Here is an 18,790-nt window from a genome sequence, read left to right on the forward strand (position 1 = left end):
AGTAGAGATAGGCGAGTGGCAATAAAGGCCTAGAATTAAACAGATGGGTGTTTTGGGGAAGAAATGTAACCTAGAGGTCAAGTAACAAGGGAGTCACAGTAAGGAGGGTGCTCATAGTCCAGACAAGGCAAAATGATACACTAGCAAACTGCAAACTAATTAAAAAAAAAATGTTTCATGTTTTTATTAATTTGGTGAGCCAAAGGATTTTCAAAAAAATAATTTGAGGTTCCAGACTGACGAAACTGGGTGCCTAGCTTATAAATAAAGAGGTGATTCATACAAGACCCTTGGATCAAAACCAGAGAAGATGGAAGTTGGATAGTATATTTAGATGGAAAACTTGTGTCAAATGCCATATTGATTGCGAGTCATTCTTAACACGTATCTAACCACCACAATGACATACAGACTTTGAGAGGATGGAAACTGAATTGGGCTTCATCCAGGAGGTCATATGGTTCAATGAGGGGAGACAACTGATGGTTGACATATTTTCTGAATGCACTGGTGCGAAAATTAACAAGGGGAAAAAAGTTGAAAATGGAAGAGTCCGCATTGTTTAGTTTCTTAAAATAAGATATAGCTAAATCTTGTTTTCATTCTGCGGGCACGGAGGATGGTATTGCACTGATTTGTCAGAGCCGACCATATTATGGTATGTGTCCAATGAAGACCAGGCATGGATCAGGAGGAGATCCAGTATTACCAGAAGAAGGGATGTATTTTAGTGTCTAAAGTGACATATTGCATATTGTGAACATTTGTGGCATCATAAAGGTGGTAGTTCTAGTCCTAACGAAGAAAGGGAAAAAAAGAATGAAAAATGTACCCAATGCTAGAGTGAAAGAAGCCAGAAAGAGAATCATGCACCTCATCTCTAGATAAAGTGACAGTGGTAGAGCCAGTAAGAACTCATGAGACCTTTCACAGTAGAAGTCATTACCAGTCAGCATGCAGGAGGCATAATTTGCCAGCCAAGCTGATCGAATGGCATTTTTTACAGAACATGAGAGCCCAAGCGTACGTCTTTAGAAATGTTGCTTGAAGTCCAGGTGCCATTCCTGTTTAAACAGTTTTCACATGCATTTACATGTAGCAAGCTCTCTGGAGTATTAGAGGGTTTGTATAGCGAAAGTATTTAGGCAAGTGAATTGTCCTCTAATGCAGTAACAATCAAAACCCTACAGCCAAAGCACAAAAACAAATCTCGCACTGGTGTGAAACAATTTATTTCTAAGACATAGGATAGAATTTCTGCGGTCGTTTTGACCTCACAATTGTTTTGGAAATGGGGAGAAATACAGCCTTCTTAGTAGGGTAGCAGATACTGAATGAAACAAGAAAATGATCTGCCCACATCAAGGGAGGAGCTTTATATTGAGAGATTTCATCAAATGAGGTAAAGTCCAAGGAAGAATAGGTAAAGCCTGGTGGAGCACAGGAACAGCTGTAGATCAGTGGTTGCCTTGCCCCATTCAGAGGTGGAGGAAGTTCCAGGTTTGCACTGCCAACGCCTCAGATGGCTCCATTGAATCACACCTTTGATCTGACAGCGTGTACACCACTGGCCCACCGGGTCATAGTGATTGTGGCCCAGCCCCATTTAGGGCAAGATGACTTTCACTAGATTTCCCTGCCTAGGACCGCTATACTTGGCATCGTTATCCCTGGCTGGGAAATCACATAATGGCAAAGACATATATTGGGTAATTGGGGTAATTACAGCGCACACCTTCTTCCCCATTCATTAATTGCATTACAATTTTTTTAAGCAACAAGTACCATATTTGGAATGGGTGCAGAGCTGTTGGAGAACATATTACATTAAAGTTCTTACATATAGGTGTAATTAAGCTCCTAAATAATGAAAAGAGGCTAGTTTGCACACATCATGTTATCACAGTATTTATTATCCAGTCAGTCCATTAAAAAATCAAATATCCACATTAATAATGAGTGCTTTCTTTCAGAGTTTTGTTGAAGTTTTGTCAGCCTCCAGTCAACGTGTGTTTCGTCAATTGAACCATCGCCCTATGACTTCTTCAGGGTTAGAAGAAATTTGTAGTATTCTACTCCACATGAGTCTGCTCACTATATAGAAGACTTGTGTAGTTAATATTGTATGAAATGTTAGGGTTTGAAATTGTATTGGGAGGTTTGGGTAGTTGGTGGCTGACTTTGGTCTTGTGTGCTTTGGGGTGGTTTGTGTCATGTACGTCTTAAAGTAGAACTTCCTGCTGCCAAACAAACAGTTTACCGCAACTACGTTATTATATGGAAATTGTGGAGAGGAGCATCAAACCACCCCAAAGAAGAAGAACTTTTGCTTACTTGGTTTCGTCCTCTCCACTTCAGCGTCTTCAGCTTCGACTCTGCTCTACTTCAGTAGTTGTTTCAGCTGGTCTCTATCGACAGGGACTGGTATTAAGGATTATGGCATCATTGCTTACTTTTTTGACGATTTCGGCCTGCTGTATTCTCTCACTCTGGTTGAACCGTATTGTGGTGTCTGTCATTCTATTTTTTCAGCACAGAGTGGAGGCATACCCAGTATGGGAGAATGGGAGTGACCTACATGAGGACATCCCATGGATTTTGTCAGGACGTCCCAAGGATTTCGCCCAATTGTGTGACCCCAATTTCCATAGCAACACACATTCCAGTTGAGCATCTGCCCTTCTTTTCTTTTGACAGCTCCCTTTGGAAGCGTGACTCGGCATGTCAAGACAAACGTGATATGCATTTTCATTACTTGATTTTTCTGAGAAAAGCTTGTTATGGTGGAACGCAACCACAGTGAGATCGACCACATTTTCTTACCAGTTTTATGCACATATTATGCAGTAATGTGCACACCTTGGCAAAAGTAATTTGGCTAGAATTGTGCTGCTAGCATATATGTCAGTGCGATGATGCACACACCATAATTGAAAGACTCTGGACACAGTGAGGTGCAAACCCATTTTGAAAGTAAATACATATATTTGTTGTTATTGATGACAGCAAAGTATAGAAGGTCATCAGTTACCTTATTTATAGTGTTCTGGTCACAGCGTGTTGATGCTCACATGTTCTCTAAAAGTTATTATAAATTTAAGTTTCTTGTCAGAACAGTGTATTCTGTAAAGACTGCACACACCTCTAGTATTGTGTTAGTCTATTCAGACAACAGCTGTGTAAATTGAACAGTGTAAGTTTTTTTTGTTTTCTTACAATGTAAGCTGTAAATCCACCACCCCAGTTTCTTGAAGCTTTGGGTGAACCACCTATTTCATGGAAACAGTGGCTTGATGTGTGTGACACATATATGCATGGGGGAAAGTGGCGCATCAAGGTTCAGACCAGAACGGAAAAAGTATCTATTGCTTCAATCTCTTGGATATGAAGGTAGATTAATATTTAAACATCTTCCAGACTTGGCGTTACCTCATGGTGAGGAGTTAGATGAATTTCAAAAGGCCTTCAAGAAACTTTCAAATAGATTAGATGTTCAGCCAAGCTTGGTTGTCGCAAGACTCAAATTCTATAAACGGGTTCAAAGAGCTGGTAGAGGTGTAGATACATACATCACTGCACTCAGAAAACTAGTGGCAGAGTGCCAGTTTGCAAATTTTTTGTGATAAACTTGTTTTTGACCAATTTTTCAGTCACTGTATTGACAATAGTATTTGTTAAAGCTTCTCTCATTCTGCGCAATCCCTCCTTGAAAGAATCTATTAAAATTGCTAAAAGTATTGAAACATCACAAAAATGTGTTGGAGAGCTAGATGATACGTTTTTTTGACCTAGGAGATCCTTTTCATTTAACTGTTGTAACAAGGGTAAAAGACTAAGTCAAACTAACTGGTTTTTCAATCAGTCTAATGTATGTTTTAGATGTGATAATCAGACCCACATTAAAGGGAGAAAACCTTTCACTGCCAAAAATTTACTTTGTAAACTGTGTAAAACAATTGGGACATTTTGCAAAAGTGTGTCAGATTGCCAAAGGTGAGGGAGGGAAAATAGCATATGTCTCTAATAAGGACAGTAATGGGGAGGATTATATCAATATTATGCAGGACATGGGTTTGGAAGTTGGTGAGGGTGGTCTTAAAAAGATTCCCCAAACAAGCCTTTCTAAACCCTTCCCACTGACTCTTCCCCCCTCCAACTCTCCTTTACTCACCCGAACCACCTCTGAAATGCTATGAGCTCCAAAAAAAAAAATAGAAAATGTTTAAACCTTTCCCTCTTCTCCACTATCCTTTTCAATCCAAATAACAGACTAACATGTCCACCTCTGAAATTAATTTCTTTTGCCCGAATACTTATTCTCCACTAATCCTGTTTGGGTTCCGGAGGAGAGTGCTACCCGCCAAAAAGTGCTTCAACACCTCTTCAGGGGTAGCAAGTGCTATATAAATGCCAACCCTTCCCTCTTATATCCCTCCTCTATCCTTTTTCAATACAAATTACAAACTCACAAATTCCACCGCTCAAATTAATTTCATATTCCCCTATACTAATTCCCCACTAATCCTGTTTAGGTTCCAGAGTAGCACGAGACCCGCCAAAAAGTGCTTCAACACCTCATCAGGGGTAGCAAGTGCTATATAAATGCCAACCCTTCCCTGTTCTATCTCTCCACTATCCTTTTCAATCTAAATAACCGACTAACATGTATACCGCTCAAATTTAAATAATTTCATATTTCCCTATATTAATTCACCACTAATCCTTTTTGGGTTCAGGAGTAGCGTGCTACTCACCAGAAAAACGCTTCGATGACTCGTCACGGGTATTAAGAGCTATGTAAATGCAATTACAATTACAATAAATAAGGAAGGGGATGTAAGTGAAGTGAGTGAATTCGAGCTGGATGACAATGATGGGGAGGTTTATATGATTGAAGCCATGGAGGTTGAAGGAATATGTGCATGTTCTGAAGAAAAGTGGAGAGTTGCTACTGTTTGGGATAATGTTTTGCTGTATATCAAGAAAGGGTGGCCTAAAGACAAGAATCTTAATTCTGTGCTGCAGCCTTTCAGCCAGATTTCTAATGAGCTTTCATAAGAAGATGGATTGATTATGAGATTGGGCAATCTGGTTCCACTCGAGGAGACTAGAATGCTGCTATTGAAAGGTGCCCATGAGGGGCATGGGGGACACTCACTAAATGCAGGGCATGCAGCACATTCTGGTGGACACAGATGGACAAGGAAATAGATCTTCTGGTTAAGGAATGTGTTATATGTTCAAGTAGTAACAAAGCACTTAAACTATTTACTTCCCCATTGACTCTCATTGAATTACCCCCAGGATCATGGTTGATCATGGTTGAAACTAGGTATTGATTTGTTGGGCCCATTTAATTCTCTACCACAGCACTCTTTTTGTTCTGGTGTTTGTGGATAATTAATCCAGGTGTTCCAGATGCCAACTTTATTGGTAAACCAGATTCATAAGTTTTCATAAGAGAAGAGTTTTTAGCAAGTACTTGTTTCTAACAATGGGGTTCAATTTGTGTCATCAGAAGTTAAGTAGTTCCTTAAGATGAGTGGTGTTAGTTATCTTAAAAGTGTGCTTTATTATCCTCAGACAAATGTTCTAGTTGAATGTTTAAACCAGGTTTTAGGTGAATGTATGTATGCATTGGGCACTGGTGTATAGTTCTGTTGTGTACAATTCCGTATGAACTATTTTATGGTTTTATAGAACCTCACTACGGGGCATATTATCAAGCACGGCGTTAAAATTATCGCAGAGAATTCCAATAGAAGCCCATGTTGACACCAGAACATGGGCTTCTATGGGAATTCTCAAGGGCATATTATCAAGCCCATTATCGCCGCTTTAGCGGCAGTTTTCTGCTGCTAAAGTGGCGATAATTTTAACGCCGTTTCTTGATAATATGCCCTTACATTCTTCCATCAATCTTTCTCCTTTTTGAGTTGTTGAGAGGTAGAAAACCTACCACTGAATTCAAACCTGCTTGTATGTCTAAGTGATTAAAGCAGATTGTTTTTGTGGGGGATCTAGACTCATGTGTAAGAAACAATAATGAGTATGGACAATTTAAGCAAAAATATTACTATGACGAAAAGAAAATGTCCGTGTTAATCCCTTTGCTGTCGGAGATGTTGCCTGCTTAAAAAAGTCTGCATTTTCAAGGAAAGGGGAGGTTTTCTGAACCTTTGATGGTGGATAAAATATGTGTGAGTGCTGTTCAAGTTAACGGTCACTATTAGTGGAATGTTGCCAAAGTAATTAAGATTGGTTCTGGATCTAACAATTCTCAAAGTGTCATGCTAAAGCATGGTGCTTCCCCATCTGGGCCTAACCACTCTGAAAAGGTCATGCTAGAAGATGGTGCCTCACCATAAAAAAATGGGCATGATCAGGAGGTCAGATTTTCCAATGATAACAGAGAAGCATTCAGTTATCAGTTTGTGTGGAAGAGTTGTCTTGTTAGGTTGAGGTAAACCTTTTATGGTTACAGGTTACAGGGAAAGAGCATGTTATCATTCAAGGTTGACATGCATGACTTTATTATTTTGCTTGTTTTATGTATGTTTTAGGTTTTTGGGTGTATAATTATATATGTTTAGTTCTATTGTTTGGTCGTTTAAATATTTTCTTTTGTGAAAGAAAAGTGCCATGTAGTATTCTACTCCACGAGTCTGCTCACTCATGTGGTTAGTGTTCTGTGGAATTTTAGGGTTTGAAACTGTACTGGAAGGTTTAGGCTGTTAGTGGCTGACAGCAGACTTGTGCATTTCGTGGTGGTTTGTGGTGTGTACTTCTTCAATAAAACGTCCTGCTGCCAGACGAAAGGTTTACCACCTCTATGTTATTACAAAATCTTTATAAGTACCTTTTTTTAAACTCAATAAATATATATTAAAAACAATTACACTGTCCACCCATCTGGGTAATATTACATAAAATTGCATTAACCACGCTAACATTGAAACCAGTGTTTACGTGGTCGCCAGTTAAAAAGTGCCAAGACAAAAGTGCTGATTTCAAATAGTCTGTAGAAAAGCCCTAATTTGTATTTGATATTTTTCAATGGACTGACGGTGTATATAAACTACATAAAGTGAGGTGTGCAAGCTACATTCTGTTGTACTGCTCAAAGTTAATCAATGACCCTGATATGCAGAGAAAATACTCCCTGCCTTAGGGTATTTTGTTTGGTCTTTAATTTCCAGTAACAAATCTCCACTTCGGGGGTTTGTGTCTGTCAGCAAAATACTGTGCAATGTAAGTGCAACAAACGTGCCCACTTGGCAAAGTTCACATCGTTCACTGCAACCACCACATCTGCACTTGAAATGAAGACTTTAGTAGAGCTCCACGCCCAACAGAGGGGGTCACTAACTATGGCTCCAACATGGTAAGGGACGACATAGTCTCTGTAGGACCACAAGACACCCTCCAGTGTTTAAATGGCCCTCTAAATGAAGCTTGTCATCAGCTAGAAGCATAGGCTTTGGGATTATCTGTGTGAGATAAAGGGAGCAAGAAATGCTGTTTCTGCTTAACCAAAAGATAGTGGCCTGCATTGCAACGAGATAGCCTACTGAGCAACAAGGAGGCCTAAATGTGTTGTGGACCATGGCAGGTGGTAGAAAATGACACGTTACAGAAGTTACGAGGTAAATTGGAGATAGAAAGATACTAAAATAAATATTTCAGCTGTGTTTGTGGGTTTCAACTCAAGTTGGATGTCAGCAAGTTTATCTTTACAGATTATCGCAAGACCACCACCCATCACTATCTTATTGGGCCAATTAAAATGAAAGATAGCTAAGTTTAATGGGACAACCAAGGTGATCTCCAGACTTTAACTATTGTAATTCAATGTTTCAAACATGATCAATACATTGAATTGGTGGCCAGAGATAAGGTCAAGAATTTCAGATTTATGTTTTGTGATAAAGTGTACATTCGGTAGCATGCAAAAGAGACTGCAGTTTGAGCAGGTTGCTTACTTCACAGTAACGGAACGGCAGTAATAGCCAGTCAAGGAGTAGGGAGGGCAGAGGAATGCTGCTTCTTCAAATTAGCTGGGCATCTGAAACTGAGCAGCATTTTACTACTGTATGTGAGAGGCGTGACATTTCAGGCCTGTAGACTGGAAGGCGCTGGTGATGCCGGAGAATAGTGAGGTACAGTACAGGCAGGATTGCATTCATCCATGCAGTACCATGCGCTCAACAGGGACAGATGAGACACTCTAGGACATGGGTACACATTCAGGAGATGGCAACAGCAATTTAATACAGTGCTTAAATAAAAAATAAAGCAATTATCACAGAACAAGGCAGGTGAATATTACCTCTACGAGGCCTGGGGACTGCAGGCCCAGAGGAGGTGAAGGAAACTGGTCCTACTGGAAGCTGTAATAAAGCATCAAGATCAATCGAAAATTCTAGCCAGGACTAACAAAAGAAAATGGACACGAGGAAACCAACAAACGTGAGCAAGAGCGGAGCTGGGCAGGGCAGGGCAGACTGGGACCCAAAAACGGCCCTGGCAAAGATCTCGGCTGGCCCCGGCAGGGGAGTGGGGGGTGAGTGCTGGTTGGAAAACGTTGTTCCGCTTTTCGCTTTTGTTGCAGGGGCTGATATTGCAGCTATGCTGCAAAACTGACCCCAGTAACAAAAACAGCCCCCCCAGGGGTCTAAAACCGGCCCCCACCCTGGCAGCCCAACGGGGAAACTCCTAGTGCCCACTAGGGCCAGTCTGGCCGTGGAGCTGGGTAACGAACTGCAAAGAAGAGCAGAAAATCACATCGTTGCCACGGAGTTTGCTTCTCTATTCGTGGCCTTTTATACAGTCACTGCCACTCATAACCCAGATCAGAAAGGAGAACGTTGGATGCCTCTTGGTGGACGCCATATTGCATTGAGATTATTCTAGATGTGTATTACAAAAAGGATCCTGCCATCTAGGAAAGGGTTTCAAACAAGTGCAATCCAAAGCCCTGCTCTATCACCACCCCAGAGGCAGGTGCTAGACTGTCCAGCTCCCCAACCTGGAATTCCTGTCCGTCACCACAACGCTGAATCTGATGTTAAACCAACCAGTGCCCTTCTGATCCCCAACCCAGAGCATGAGTGTAACCCAGAGCATGAGTGTAACTCCTGACTGTAACTCCTCACAGATGAGCTTGAATTTGAACAGTACTGTGTGTGCTGGAAAAAATTCCAGATCCATCCAGGGGACTGGAAAGGTGAGCAACACTTATGCAGGTGAATATTTGTCAGAAAAAGCATAACTGAAGGTAAGCTACTTGTTCTGAGTCACATTCCAAATGTGTTTGAAGAGAACATCGTGAGTTTGCTCTGCATTTTATAAGAAACAAGTGATTAATGTGATGGTGACAATGTAATTTGCAGCTGTGAATGTGTCTGAGAATTCAATATTTGTTGTTAACTAGTCTAGCATCTGTGTTTTTTACTCTATGCTGCATGCCATCATAATCCTGTAATGGAATATCAACAGAATGCAACACTTTAAGGATGAAATAAAGACATATCTTGTTATAATTACAATCTAATGAAAGCTAAAAGAATATGTATAAAATATATATTTTTTTTAAAAAGAATATAAATGGAAGACATTTTCACCTGCAGTTTCTTTTTCAATGTAGATGAGAGTGAATTCGAGGATTTTCTTGTTGACTTTGATGAAGATCTAAAAGCACATCATTATGTCCAGTGTTCACCACCGCCAGGTAAACTTTATAAACTGATGCAGGCCTGTACAAACAGCTTCAATCTCAATGCATGTCTAGTTTGCTAAACCAGTAGCGTCTAGATTAGCATATCATGGGGACATGCTAGGGTATGAGCAGTGGATAGGATTCCCAATCCAATCCATGAAATGTGAGTATGTGCAAAAACAATGCCAACATATGGTAGAAAAATCCTGTCCCAATCAATATATTGCACTCTTGGATGTTAGATACTATACAAAGGACAAGTATTGACCTCCTTGTAATAATTTTATCTGCTTTAGATAAACACTTTTTCACAAACCCCTTTCGTTTCCCAAACCCACCATGCAGAACACCATATTTCTGATATGGCATAACTGGCTACTACTACCCGAACAAAGTGATTACTAGTACTAACATGAATAACTGCATATAGAGTTTACCTATTCTTCATCATGAGATCCATCGTAAATCCATAACTGCTCTTTAGTACCCTGTAGTTCGAGACGAACTCAAAACGCACTTTCAAGAATTCTGGTTTGTGCTGAAATCTAGGATCATTCCATGCATCCTATCCAGCACCTCGTATCCATGTTTCCACAAGTTCTGCATTGGTGTATGAAGTTACTGTGTATGTTTTCAGCCTATATAAAATACTTTGAGGCACCATTTTTTAACAAGAAAGTGCGTTCGCCACCGCTATGACTAGGACTCAAGGGCCAGATGTACGACCATTCCAAATTGCGAGTCGCAATTTGCACTCAATTGCTAGTCGCAAATTGCGAGTCACAATTTGGAATGTTCAACAGTGTCAGAGACACTGATTGCGATTCCCAATGGGGTCGAAAATGCGTGGCTCATGAATATTAATGAGCCACTCGCAATTTGCGACCCCATTGGGAACGGCTGGCCCTCCCGGGATGGTGGCCTGCTGGGCTCAGCAGACCCATGTCTGGGAGTCAATAAAGCAGTTGTTTTTTTTAAATGCCTCCTGTTTTCGTTGAAGGAAAACGGGCTGTATTTAAATTTTAAAAAATGAAACGTTTTTGTTTAATTTTTTAAGGGCAGGTAGTGGTCCCTGGGACCACTGCCTGCCCTTAAAAAATATTTTTAGAGCCAGTCACAACAGGGAAGGGACCTCTTTCCCATTTGCGACTCCATTACCACCCTCTTGAAGAGGGCGGTAAATTGCGAGTGTTTTGCAACCGCAGTTGCGGTCGCAAAACATTCATACATGGCTAGAGAGTCGCTATTAGAAAGGGAACGCCCCTTCCTAATAGCGAGTCACAAAAGACTATTTTGCGAGTCGCAAAATAGTGTTTGTACATGGCCATGTACGTTCTTGCGTGTGCAAACAGGTCACAAACCTGTTTGCGCAAGCAGAAACTAGTCATACATCTGGCCCCAAGTGCTGAAGGGGTTGTACTTGGCCCAGTTTTGCAAAGTCACAGAAGGATGGACCCTGTGACATCAAACACAAATGATTTCAGCCCACATGGCTGAGGCCATGTAGTCCATGGGGGAATTTTACTAAGATTTTGTGCCGTGTTCACGTCACAAAAGTGACGCAAAATGGCACAAAATCTTTTTTTCCCAATTAACTTTCCAGCGCTAAACTTATTTAGTGCTGGAAATAATGTAAACGTAATGCGAAGCAGAGCATTGCACTGCTTCGCATTACTTTGCGCCGTGGGGCCTTGCCAAGGGTGGTGCATGGGCGTTCCCATGCAACCACCCAAGTTTTTTCACACTAAAGCCAATTTACTAAAAACAGTAGATTGAGTTTAGCGTAAGAAACTGCGCCCTTTTCAACTAGGTGCAAGGATGGAGAATTGCTTTCATTTCTCCTTCCTTTTCCGACTTTGCATGCGTGCTCCACTGTGCAGCAGGCATGCAAAGTGGGAAAAGCTTTCCCTCGTGTCTAGCATAGTATTTTGGACAGGAAGGTTATCCTTCCTGTACAAAACCTATGCTAAACTCATGCACACACCCTAGCGCTACAGCGCTAAGGTGTGTGCATGGCGCACGGCTGCCGAAATCAGCGCCGGCACAAGGGAAAGGGGACGAGAGAGCCATATCATTAAAAATATGGCGTTCTCCTGCTCTCTGCCTGTTGCACAACGCAGCCCAGCCTCGCGGGGGGATGCACTGCATTGCGCAACTTTTTTGTAAATCTGCCCCTATTTGCCTGCCTACCATGCACTTAGATAATATCCATTGTTATTTTTGTTTCCGTAAATTACTGGGAGGTCTCAAAAGCTCTCAATGAATTAGGAACTCTTCCCTCCCTCCCCACGGCAAATAGATTTCCCTTTTTTTGTTTACAAATGATTGATATTTTATCATTCATATCTAACAAATCTAGATATTTTTTATATTGCATAATTCATCTCTTTTAAATCTAGATTTGTCTGTACAACACAATATACACTCTAACCATATTATGTACATATGATGCCAATGTTTGTTTTAAGCCTTAAAAAATGTAACTTCTAATGTATGCACTGCAACCTGAAGAGTGTACATATCGCCTCTAGCACTCTATGAGGTTAAGCAGTGCATTATCAAAAGCTATACATGAAGAAAATATCCTCCTGCTCTTTTGTACCATAAAGAGTGCCACAGTTTGGTCAATAGTATGAGATTATTTGGAAAACATTTTTGCAATAGGATCTTCCCAGTGAAATGATGCAATCGGAGTAAGATTAGAACAGAAGGGAGTGAACATCCATTATAGTTAAAAAGTCTGGTAAATGGCAAAGAACAGTCACACTACCATAGTGCAATGCACAGTTAAAACATCTAGGTAGCAAACTCAAAAGATTTTACCAGCCTACGAATATTCACCGTAAACTCAAAATAATAAAGCAGTGACTATTGTTGAATTCAATGCATCCATTAAAACAAACTAATCTAATTGTGTTTTCTTTCACAGGGCCCTTCAAGCCATGCGATTTCCTCTTTGGGAGCTGGTTTATCAGAATCGGTGTCTGGACCGTAGTGATATTGGCCGTTGTTTGCAATGCACTTGTGATTTCCACGGTTTTCAGATCCTTCTTCTATGTATCTTCCATAAAACTATTAATTGGACTGATAGCTGCTGTCAATATGTTCATGGGCCTGTCCAGTGGGGTGCTGGCGTGTTTGGATATGTTAACCTTTGGCAGCTTTGCTCTTTATGGTGCATGGTGGGAGAGCGGGGTTGGCTGCCAGATTACAGGGTTTATTTTCATTTTTGCTTCGGAGGCATCTGTCTTCCTACTTACAGTGGCAGCGCTGGAACGTGGCAATTCTGTAAAATGTGCTGCCAAATTTGAAACAAAATCTACTTTAGTCTGTGTGAAATTGTCAGTTTTGGCTTCCTTTATTTTGGCACTGGTAATTGCATTGGTTCCACCTCTTACTTTCAGCCAATATGGGATTTCCCCGCTTTGTTTACCCTTGCCTTTTGGGGACCCCTCTGCCATGGGTCTCATGGTGGCTTTGGTCTTGTTGAACTCGCTTTGCTTTCTCTTGATGACAGTCGCCTACACAAAACTGTACTGTAGTTTGGAAAAAGCGGATCTGGAAAATGTCTGGGACTGTTCTATGGTGAAACACGTAGGTTTGCTTCTATTTGCAAATTGCATTCTTTACTGCCCTGTCGCCTTTTTATCATTTTCCTCCTTACTGAATCTTACTTTTATCAGCCCGGAAGTCGTCAAGTCAGTGCTTTTAGTGGCAGTGCCATTGCCAGCATCTCTCAACCCTCTTCTTTACATACTGTTCAATCCACATTTTAAAGTAGACCTTGAAAGTATACGAAATAAAACTCAGCTGGGGAAAATATCTAACCACAGAAGGTTAATTTCAGTTAACTCTGAATATGCTGAAAAACAGTCTTGCGACTCAACACAAGCTTTAATAACGTTTTCAAGCGGGAGCCTATCATATGACCTGACTGTTAGTTTATCAAAGCCGTTGTCCAATCAAATGACTGAAAACTCTACGCGTCCAGCAATGTCCCCTGTGCCCTGCCGCTAGGATCGCTGGGGGCGCCACTTTCAGGTTTACAAAATGAACAAGCCTCGAATAAGTGGGCGGCATTTCACCAGGAGGCTTTAAGCGCACATCTACAGCATGCATCACTATCATGTAAGCGCCTCTATACTGAACATCAGTTCTAGTGCGGCTGGGGTGGGCAGGACAGTTGACAGCCGGCTCCGAAATCTATGCGATCCTGACACGTTTCTTTATCGGATCACAAAACGGAGTTGATAATGATCATAAGCTGAGCTGATAACAAGGTAGTAAACCAGCCGGTGGTTTTCAGCTCCAGGTACCCTATCGATAGTGTAACATATTATAACTGCTGTTTGTTCTCCGAAATCCCACTCGCTTTAAACCGAGCGGATTAAGCTGGACACAATTCGGGCGGTGGATACGCCCTGTACTTAAGGCAACGATGATCACCAATGGATGTACATTCTATACAACATATCTCTAAAATATTAACAGTTTTAATAGATAAAAGTACCACACGTGGCTTTTGATTGACCTGTGCCCGAGAGAATAAGTTGGGCACATCTTGTGCCAAGTAAACCAGGCTCCATGGCTCTTTGAGTCCACCCTCGAGGCTTTTAAGGCAGACAGCTTGTTGACTCTTGAGCAAGATTCTTGAAACTGAGCGTAAGGTAACTAACTGCACACCAGTGTCTCATATGAACTTGGTGCATCCATGGGGTTTTGCATGGTGTACAGTGTGCTGAGTTTTGTTTTTGTTTTTACAAAAGGGGTTGTTTCAAATAATCAGAATAACTATTTCGTGGAAGCAATACCATTGGAAGTCTTTTCTGAAATAATGAGCACCATAAATGGCTATGCATGTTTATTTTTGAAAGCTTGTTTGACATGATTTGCCGTTATGTTATGACTCGGAGATGACAGAAAAGGGCAGTTTAAAAACAAAAAGATGTAAATATAGGACTTGTATTTATTATTACAAAAGATTAATTAACATAAAATAACAAAACTCTGTACAGTTTCGAAAAGATATTTGCTACGTTTTAAATTTTCTGTTCAACCGTTTACTAAATCCCCCTTATGTATATTTGGTGTATGTAAATGTGTAGTAAATGTAAATAGATTATATACTTGCATTTCTATTGGTTTCCGAAATATGTGTAATTTGTAATAAAATTTGCACAAAAAAAATGATTAGTTGTATTGAAGCATTTATCGTCAAATAAGCACGTGTTTCTGTATGCCTACGTGCACACGGTATGTCTTTTAGAGAGCAGCTACTCCTGAATGTGCCATGGAACAAAGGACCAAATAATGGATACATCTTTTTTTTTTAAACATCTTTTTATTGGCATTTACATAATACAATACAAACATGTACATTGTGAGCAGAGGTTGTGTGGCATATAGCATAAAAGGTTGTAACACAACCACGGCATCACAAAGGTACCCAAGTCACATATATAATAGAAAACTTACAACCGGACATGTGTGAATAAAAAAGCAGCAGAGTAAGAAAAATTGCCCCCATTTCGTGGCAAGGCTCCTATATGCCCACCAGCAAGCAATCACACATCACATAGCTCTCTAACGCTTCAAATACACGTGAGACAGGGTTGCTAGCCCCCATGCAGTAAGTATGGTATTTCAAGCAAAAAGATCCCTACATATGTGCACATACAAATCATATGAGTAATGATGCTGTAAAATAACAACTAACAAACAGGTCACCTTGTTGTTTCATAAGTTGGAGAGTGTAAGGGACAGCACCGGAAATCCGGTGCCGCCAGCACAACAATCCAGCCAATGGCAGGAGGAAGAGCAAAGAAGAAGGGGGCAGGGGGGGAACAGACAGCGCAAGCCTCAATAAATGCAATGGCCTGCCCCAGTGAATCAGCAGGGGTAGCCCGCAACCTGTCAAGAATGGTTCCTCAATCCATCTGCAGCGATAGATCCTCCATCAATGCAGTAGGAGGTGATGTGACGTGGCGGGCATCTCATGCCCAAAGCACCTCCGCACATTGCTCTGTCAATGGCCTGCACCGCACACTTTTGGCATTCTACCTCAGCATGGTTCCCTCCTCTGCCCTAGCCCAGATGTCAACAACCCCTTCCCATGCTGCCACAGCCGGGCCTATCCTATTCTTCCAACTCAGGGCTATGCGTCGACATGCCAGAATCACGGCAAGATCTATAAATCTGGTGCCAACCATTCACGCCCTGGGCCTGGGAAACAACCCCAAAAGACACACCAGTGCCACACAAGGTAGAGAACGTCCCAATGCGGTGTTAAGTATAGAAATAACGGCTGACCAAATGTTCTGTGATACCAGGCATTCCCGTGTCATGTGCTTGAATCCTGCATCCAGCTCATCATATATCGGGCAAGCCAGGTGCTTCCCTCCGTAAATGACTTGTAGTCTATGGGGAGTCAGGTAGGTCAAGTGTAGGTAGTTCTAGATCTCTCTTTCAGCTCCGGAAATGTACCTCAGAGTTGGAAAGAGGCGGTAGTTCTTCCACTCCAAAAGAAGCCTAATCTCAGTTGGGACAGGATGGATAATCTCCGACCCATCTCTCTCCTCCCATACATGGCTAAAGTGGCAGAAAAGGTAGCCAATCTTCAACTGATGGCATTTGTGGAGAAAGCCAACCTGCTCCACACTACACAGTTTGGCTTCCGGGCCCACCACTCTACGGAGCTTGCGTTACTCTTGGCCACTGAAACCATTAGGAAAGGCGTTGATGAGGGACATACTATGGCCCTCGTCTTACTGGACCTTAGTGCAGCCTTTGACACTGTAGCACATTCCATCTTGCTACAGTGTCTTAACAAAGGTGGAGTTACGGGTTCTGCACTTAGATGGATCCAATCCTTTCTCACTGACAGGAGCTTTCAGGTTAGACAGGGAGAATATTATTCTCGCATGTTCCCTCTTAATCAAGGGGTTCCGCAGGGCTCTGCCCTGAGCCCCACCTTGTTTAACCTGTATGTCTCTCCGATTGCCACCATAGTGGAAAGTCACGACCTCCAGTTAGTGACCTATGCCGACGACACACAGCTCGTCATTTCGCTGTCACGAGCACCGGATGTCTCGGCAGCCAGTTTCAGAGCATGCATGCAGGAGCTTGCCTCCTGGATGTCAACTAATTGCCTGAAGCTGAATGGGTCGAAAACTGAAGTGCTCGTGGTGGGGGGTGCACCGAGTGTGTGGTCGTCCGCTTGGTGGCCAGACTGTTTGGGACCCACCCCTGTGCCGTGTCTTCAGGCAAAAAATCTGGGAGTGGTATGTGATTCCGATCTCGCCTTCACTGCCCAGATTGATCGGGTGGTTGGAACCTGCTTCGGCATGCTAAAAAGTTTAAGGAAAACTCTCGATCTGCTTCCAGTCAGCGCCAGGAAGACTCTTGTTCATGCCCTAGTCACGTCTAGACTTGACTACTCTAATCTTCTATACTTAGGCGTGACAGCAAAGTGCCTCAATCGTCTCCAAGTCCTTCAAAACGCTACAGCTCGCTTGGTACTGCGACTGCCTAGACGTACGCCATCTAAAGCCACTCTGAAGACTCTCCACTGGCTGCCCGTTAGGGAGAGGATCATCTTTAAAGCACTGTGTCTGTGCCATCGTATTATGATAAGCAGGGCACCTACTCCCCTTTGCAATCTGATCATCCCCTATAGACCGGAGCGGTCGCTTCGCTCTTCGGGCACTGGACTAGCTGTCATCCCCAAATTTCGGAAAGCTCGAATGGGAGGGAGATCTTTCAGATTTCTCGCGGCCAAAAACTGGAATCTTCTCCCGGCAGAGCTTCGCCTCGAACCATCAGAGAACAAATTTCGCAAAGCACTGAAAACCCATCTTTACCGCTCAGCACTACTATGACCTTCTCCCTGATTCGCCTCTTGTTTTTCCTCTCAGCGCGGGGACACGCCGGGGTGCGTAACCATGCGCTTTATAAAATTCCATAATAATAATAAATAATTAAACTGGACATATTTAAACCCAGCATTCCTGGAGACTCCCCTGGGGTCCTCCTTGGAAAATAATGGATACACCTATTTGCAGATTTCTCACCTTAAGGATATTCTCCCAGGTGTCGGACTGGTTCAGAAAACTTTTTTCCCCAGCAGTAACTTACCAATATCGCCAGGTGGCAGAAAGCGACTTCAGCCATGACTCTGCCCACTAAACAAGAAAACACAGGCATATTATAGGTACCAACCGCTACACAGTTCAAATATCGAATTTAAAATATCGAGAGGACAGAATATCGACTTTCAAAAATATAGTGGTGCAGAATATCGATATGCAGGTAAGAAATATCGTTTTTAATATCGAAATTAGTAATATTGTCAGTCATAATATCGTTGTTAAAAATATCGATATTTTTTTAGTGTTTTAAATTTTAGTAAATGTGTTAAAAGTATATATTATTTTTGTAATGTAGGTTTGAATTTTTCTAAAGTAATGAATTTTATGTTAAATTATTTTTGCGTATTTTAGTTCTGTAGCGGGTTGTGGGTTTATAGGGGAATAGGGTGGGAAGTAATTTAATTAAGAATTTTTTGAATTATTTATTTATATGTTAAATCATTTTTGTGTAATTTTATTCCGTAGTGGGTTGTGGGTTTATAGGGGAATAGGGTGGGAAGTAATTTAATTTAAATTGAGGAACTAATAAATGAATTAATTAATATTTTTGTATTTAATAATGTATATTGTTGTGTTAATTAATAATTGATCATAAATTGGTTAATAATATTTAATAATATATTGGTAAATAGGTTAATTGTGTTTGAAAACGTTATTAATTAGTTATTAATTTGATATTAGTAATTCATTTGTTAATATGTTAATTGTGTACTTTTTTTTAGGAGTGGGTTGAGGGTTGATAGGGGAGTGGGGGGGAAGTAATTTAATTTTATTAACATTTTAAATATTTTTTATACAATATATTTTTAAAGTTATGTTATAGTGTTAATTGTGTGAATTAATTTATATTTGATGGTTATTAATTTTATCGTTAATTGTTATTAGTTAATTACTTAATTGATAATTATGTTAATTGATTAATATT

The 18,790-nt window shown here is 41.2% G+C and overlaps 1 protein-coding gene across 1 annotated transcript in view; it reads left to right on the top strand.

The window, feature by feature from the left end:
• Window positions 1-14,906, top strand: part of LGR5 (leucine rich repeat containing G protein-coupled receptor 5) — an 829,784-nt gene extending 814,878 nt beyond the window's left edge. The window contains exons 17-18 of the mRNA XM_085652528.1: window positions 9,647-9,730; window positions 12,648-14,906. Coding sequence (XP_085508654.1) covers window positions 9,647-9,730; window positions 12,648-13,735 — 1,172 coding nt within the window. The 3' untranslated portion in view covers window positions 13,736-14,906. The remainder of the gene's footprint in view (window positions 1-9,646; window positions 9,731-12,647) is intronic.
• Window positions 14,907-18,790: the final 3,884 nt, after the last annotated feature.

Source organism: Triturus cristatus, chromosome 4_1 (genome assembly GCF_964204655.1).
Source record: "Triturus cristatus chromosome 4_1, aTriCri1.1, whole genome shotgun sequence".
NCBI classification, from domain to species: Eukaryota; Metazoa; Chordata; class Amphibia; order Caudata; family Salamandridae; genus Triturus; species Triturus cristatus.